The sequence below is a fragment of the Loxodonta africana genome, chromosome 1 (assembly GCF_030014295.1).
Source record: "Loxodonta africana isolate mLoxAfr1 chromosome 1, mLoxAfr1.hap2, whole genome shotgun sequence".
Lineage (NCBI taxonomy): Eukaryota > Metazoa > Chordata > Mammalia > Proboscidea > Elephantidae > Loxodonta > Loxodonta africana.
In genome coordinates, this window is record NC_087342.1 from 225351923 (window position 1) to 225357922 (window position 6000).

The 6000-nt window shown below is 35.9% G+C and overlaps 1 protein-coding gene across 1 annotated transcript in view; it reads right to left on the reverse strand.

The window, feature by feature from the left end:
- NOX3 (NADPH oxidase 3) overlaps positions 1-1365 on the reverse strand; it is a 65126-nt gene extending 63761 nt beyond the window's left edge. The window contains exons 1-3 of the mRNA XM_064292613.1: positions 1180-1365; positions 446-541; positions 222-332 (exon numbers count right to left, since the gene is read on the reverse strand). Coding sequence (XP_064148683.1) covers positions 222-332; positions 446-541; positions 1180-1224 — 252 coding nt within the window. The 5' untranslated portion in view covers positions 1225-1365. The remainder of the gene's footprint in view (positions 1-221; positions 333-445; positions 542-1179) is intronic.
- Between the last annotated feature and the right edge of the window lie 4635 nt (positions 1366-6000).

The window sequence follows — 6000 nt, forward strand, 5'->3', positions numbered from 1 at the left end:
GACCAAAACCATATGAGGAGTCAACGGCAAAAGCAAGAGTCGATCAGATGTACCAATTACTGTGCTCCAGTTTTAGACATTGGGTTTCCTTTCACAAAGAAGGAAACCTGTGTTTCCACAGGATTATTAGGAATTTCATGATAAGTATATCTTTGTTTTCAGTGGCGCTCGTATTAGTAAATCAGAACGACTGAGATAATTACACATATTTTGGTACTTACAGTACTTGTCCCTCTCACGAATGAAATAAGGTTTCGACTGATTGGTAATAAAATCAGCATGCAGTTAAAATTCAGACACACTGCGGACGCTCGTGCCCAGGCCAGTGCTGACTGTCCACATGTGAAGAGACAAAAAAAGAGATACAGTCCAGACAAGGAAGCTGAGCGAAGTAGAATAATTTTGTTTTCTGAAACTGTAAAGAGTAGTCACCAACTCTACTTACACCCAGCATGACTCGCGTGTACAGAAATGACTCCTCCTCTTCATACCAACAGAATGTGTCGATAAACAGATATAAATTCACTCCCAGCCACGAGAGCTAGAGTTGGGGGAAAAGTGAATCAATCAATTCTATCTCACCTTTCCCACTCTTCAAAATCACTGGAATCTTCCTTTAAAGTGAAACGAGGAGCTGCTCAATGTAAATCAGATTACTCCAGACACTTATTTTTCATACATAATTTTTTTTACAATAATTATAATGGTAAGGAATTGTTAACTTCAAAAAAAAAAAAAGATTTTAAACACATATGGGTGTACTTTTAGTAATTTAATGAACCATACAAAACCTTTCCAATCAACAGTGCTATAATGTTTTAAGTCAATGATGTCAAGGAGGGGGAAATCTTTGAAAACAACTGAAAGAGTACTCTAGAAAAATTCCAATTTCATAGTCTAATTCGAAGACTTCATTTGATTTAGAGAAAAATTCATACATTATGCAAAAAACCAACTACTTGACTTTAAAAATAATTAGAAATGAACTCAATCTGAAAACAACTTTGCATGATTTTGTAAGGGTAAATTAAATATGTCTACTAAATGTTTTCTAACAAGTATAGTTTTTTTAACCAGAGAAACACTTCAAGCTACTTAGCATTCCTATGCAAGTCATCCTAAAAATCAAAGACTATTCAATATATAGATTTAAAGTTGAATAGTAAAAATGCTACTTACTGCTAATATGATGGAGAGGCTCTCATTCAAAATCCAACACCCCATCCCGACAGCTTGGCTTTCTTTCTGTCAGCAAATTACTCTTTCCATTCACCTGAGCCTGGAGGTTCTGTCCTGGGTGAGGACTTCCCTACTAAATTATTTTGTTTTTTCATCTTAGGAAGCACCTACTGGGAGCAGCTCTCTAAGAATTCCTAATTACGGACTTTGTGCCAAAGGTGCATCACCAGGATGACATGCCTCCTGACCTGGGTAAACAAAAGGCAAATCTCTGGCTAATGACTTTTCTTCAAAGCCTTCCTAAGAAAAGAAAGCTTGCTTTATTAAATTATCCTCTTGTACTTTATTCTCCATTCATTTTCTACATGATTGCAGTCAAGATGAAAATAACTCTTTATGTAAATTGGAGGAATACCCCAACGGTGAAAGCCAGATGCAGCAAAACACTTTAACTGGCACTTTCTTGATTTTGCTGATTTTTGCTTCATTATGTCCTTTTCCCATCTTCCCAAAAAATACTCTATAGATGACATAAAATCCATTGTAACTAATAAATTAAGGTACATTATTTCCTATAATTTAAATATGTCCAATTTATAAGAATGTCATTTTTTATCAAGCATATTTGAAGCACAAATCCAAATATTAGTATTTCATGAAATCCTAATTTTAAGCAAAGATGAGTAATATGGATTAAACAATCTTTCAGAAGACGGTGAAAAAAGAAAGAAAGAAAAAAAAAAAGGATGCAAAAATTCACTGAAAGGAAAACTCTCATAAATCTAAAATTGTGACCAGAAAGAATGAGATAGATTGGTGTGTGTGTGACGGGGATTGATGGAATGCACCTTATTTTTTTCTGAATCCCGCTTTGTACGCCCATGAAGTAAGTGAGAACATTCTTTCATTTCATATCATAGTGATCCCAGGAGTGGCTAGGTCTGAGCGTGGCTGGCCTCTGATTTTGTGTAAGTCATAGTTTGATATAAGGACTATGTTGCTAAGCCCAGTAAGCAAAATTGTCCCAATCGAAGTAATTTTCTGGCTAGTTCTGGCCCAAATATTTTGTTTATAAATTTTTAAACAGTTAAGACAAAAATAGGAGGAGGTTTATGTCATTTGGCTAATTACCTAATTAACCTGCTGTGTTTTCTTAGGGTGGATCTGTTCAGTTATCCTAAAAGAATTAAACAAATAAACAAAAACACCTAGTAAGTATAATACTTGTAAGTGTTCATCGTTGTATATTTCTCTAGGAACTAGGTTAAGAACTTTTCAGTTATTGTCTCATTAAATCATGCATTGACTCTGTAAGGTAGGCATTATAAGCCCATCAGAGAAAGGTAGAAACAGGCTTGAATAATGTAAATTGTAGTCAGGGCATTTAGGACTTGAATCCAGTTCTCTTTGATTTTAATGCCTTTATTTTTAACCACCACATTATACTGTCTTTTTCATGAAGTGCTAATATTTATGTTTCAAATACGCTTAATACGGGGCTGTAAATTACAGCCCTATAAAATGGGAACATTTAAATTATAGGAAGTAAATTAGTTTAATTTATTAGTTATAAGTTAATGTATTACTATAGTGACTAAATGTGCCATCTATTTGTGTATAATGCCAGTGAATTATAAAAAAGTAAATAAATAAGTTATCCTATATTTAGAAAGATCTAGAGCTCTGGTTTTGTAGGTTAACGTTTTGATGAACTTTCTACTTCTCACCCAGCCTTGACTGGAAGTTACTTCAGTTGAGCCTCAGCTTCCACATGTGTTGAATTTGACCAATTATAATACACATTTCATAGAATCATCCCTTTTCTTCCTTCACCTTCAGTTCCCCCAACACACACACACACACACACACACACACACACGTAAGCAGGATGATGCCTCTTGTGAAGAAGCCTTAGACTGACCAGTAAAAGTTTGCCAGTCTGCTTGTCTTTGTGACAAAGACGCCACTACATAGGAATTTTTTCTTTCTAGAAATATCTAAGTACAGGTTTTTTGGCAGCATTAGCCTGAGACGATAGTGCGGTTAGTAAAGTTATCTTCAGTAACTTCTTCACCATGAGCGATATGAAGATGTTATGTCTTCATACTCATTTCTTGAAGCCAATAATCTTCCATCATGAAGTGATTTGTTATTTCTGAAGTGTTCAGGATTTGCATATCTTAGAGGTCTTATTCAGTTGGGTTATAAAAATTAATTCAGAGAGTACACACCTAGAATTTAATATTATCTCTTCTATTTTAGATTTAATGAGTGTGAAAAAGAGTTGAAATTTTTGACTCTCCTGTACTCTTCACTCAGTATCTCAAAGGAGAAACATATATGTTGAATAATAAAGTGTGGTCAATTTTATATGGCAATTGGTTAGGATATTTCCAGTGCTACAATAAAAATAGAATATAAATGTTTACATCTAAAAAGTCATCTTTTCATGCTCCATCCTTACATAAAAAATATGATTCATTTATTCTGCATTTTGAATCTGTGAAAGTACAATGTATTAAAGTATAGCTATTATTCATTTCTGGCACACAGAAATGATTAATGGTTTTATTATAAAAGTTCAGTTTATATAGCTCATTGTTTAACTTAACTGTTTTTCTTCATAGATTTTATTTTTTGCAGAACTTCTCTGGAATTTTAGTTCACTCATATCAAAGAATCTCACCACTAGTCTGTCAGTTTGTTGTACTGTGGTGGCTTCGTGTTGCTACGATGCTGGCAGTTATACCACCAATATTTTAAATACCAACAGTCAGCCATGGTAGACAGGTTCCAGCAGAGCATCAGGACTAAGACGGACTAGGGAGAAGGACCTGGCAGTCTATCTCTGAAAAAACTGGCCAGTGAAAATTTTATGAATAGCAGCAGAACATTGTCTGATATAGTGCTGGAAGATGAACCCCTCAGGTTGGAAGGCACTCAAAAGACAACCAGGGAAAAGCTGCCTCCTCAAAGTACAGTCGACCTTAATAACATAGGTAGAGTAAAGCTTTTGGGACATTCATTTGTGGATGTGGCATGACTCAAAATAAGAATAAACAGCTGCAAACATTCATTAATAATCAGAACGTGAAATACATGAAGTATGAATCAAAGAAAATTGGAAGCAATCAAAAATGAAATGAAACACATGAAGATTGATATCCTAGGCATTAATGAGATGAAATGAACTGGTATTAGTCATTTTGAACTGGACAATCAAATGGTCTACTATTCTGGGAATGACAGATTAAAGAGGAATTGTGTCACATTCATTGTCCAAAAAAAAAAAATTCAAGATCTATCCTGAAGTACAGTGCTGTCAGTGATAGGATAATATCCCTATGCCTACACAAGGAAGACCAGTTAATATGACTATTATTCAAATTTATGAACCTACCACTAATGACAAAGATGAAGAAATTGAAGATTTGTACTAACTTCTGCAGTCTGAAATTGATCAAACATGCAATCAAGATGCACTGATAATTACTGGAGATTGGATTGTGAAAGTTGGAAATGAGGAAGAAGGAGCTGTATTTGGAAAATAAGGCCTTAGTGGTAGAAATGAAGCCAGAGGTCACATAATAGAATTTTGCAGGACCATTGACTTATTCCTTGCAAATTCTATGGGCAAAATACTGAATGATGCAGGAAGCATCAAATAAAGATGGAAGGAATACACAGTCACTGCACCCAAAAGAATTGGTCGATGTTCCACCGTTTCAGCAAGTAGCATACCATCAAGAGCTGACGTTATTGAAGGAAGAAGTCCAAGCTGCACTGAAGGCACTGGTGAAAAACAAGGCTCCAGGAATTGATGGAATAGCAATTGAGATGTTTCAACAAATGGATGCTATGCTGGAAGCACTCATTTGGCCGTGCCAAGAAATTTGGAAGACAGCTACCTGGCTAACTGACTGGAAGAGATCCATTTAATTTGTGCCCATTCCAAAGAAAGGTGTTCCAACAGAATGTGGAAATTATCGAACAATATTAATAGCACACACAAGTAAAATTCTTCTGAAGGTCATCCCAAAGCGGCTACAGCAGTACATTGACAGGGAACTGACAGAAGTTCAAGCCAGATTCAGAAGAGGACATGGAACGAGGGATATCATTGCTGGTGTCAGATGGATCTTGGCTGAATGCAGAGAATACCAGGAAGATGTTTACCTGTGTTTTATTGATTATGCAAAGACATTTGACTGTGTGGATCATAACAACTTACGGGTAACATTGGGAAGAATAGGAATTCCAGAACACTTAATTGTACTCACGTGGAACCTGTACCTAGACCAAGAGGCAGTTCTTTGAACAGAAAAAGTGATGTCGTGGATTGAAATATGTTCCTCCAAAATGTGTGTCAACTTGGCTAAGCCACGGTTCCCAGTATTGTGTGACTGTCCACCATTTTGTCATCTGATGTGATTTTCCTATGTGTTGTAAATCCTACCTCTATGATATTAATGAGGCAGGATTAGAGGCAGGTATGTTAATGAAAAAAAAATTTTTTTTATGTTAATGAGGTGGGACTCAATTTACAAGATTAGATTGTGTCTTCAGTTAATCTCTTTTGAAATATAAAAGAGAGAGGTGAGGAGAGAGACCTGGGGACCTCATTACCACCAAACAAGAAGAGCCAGGAACATGCATTTTTTGTATCCAAGGTCCCTGTGCCAAAAAGCTCCTAGGCTAGGGAAAGATTGATAACAAGGATCTTCCCTGAGAGCTGATGGGAGAGACAGCCTTTCCCTGGAGCTGGCACCCTGAATTCGAACTTCTAGCCTCCCAGGCTGTGAGAAAATAAATTTCTCTTTG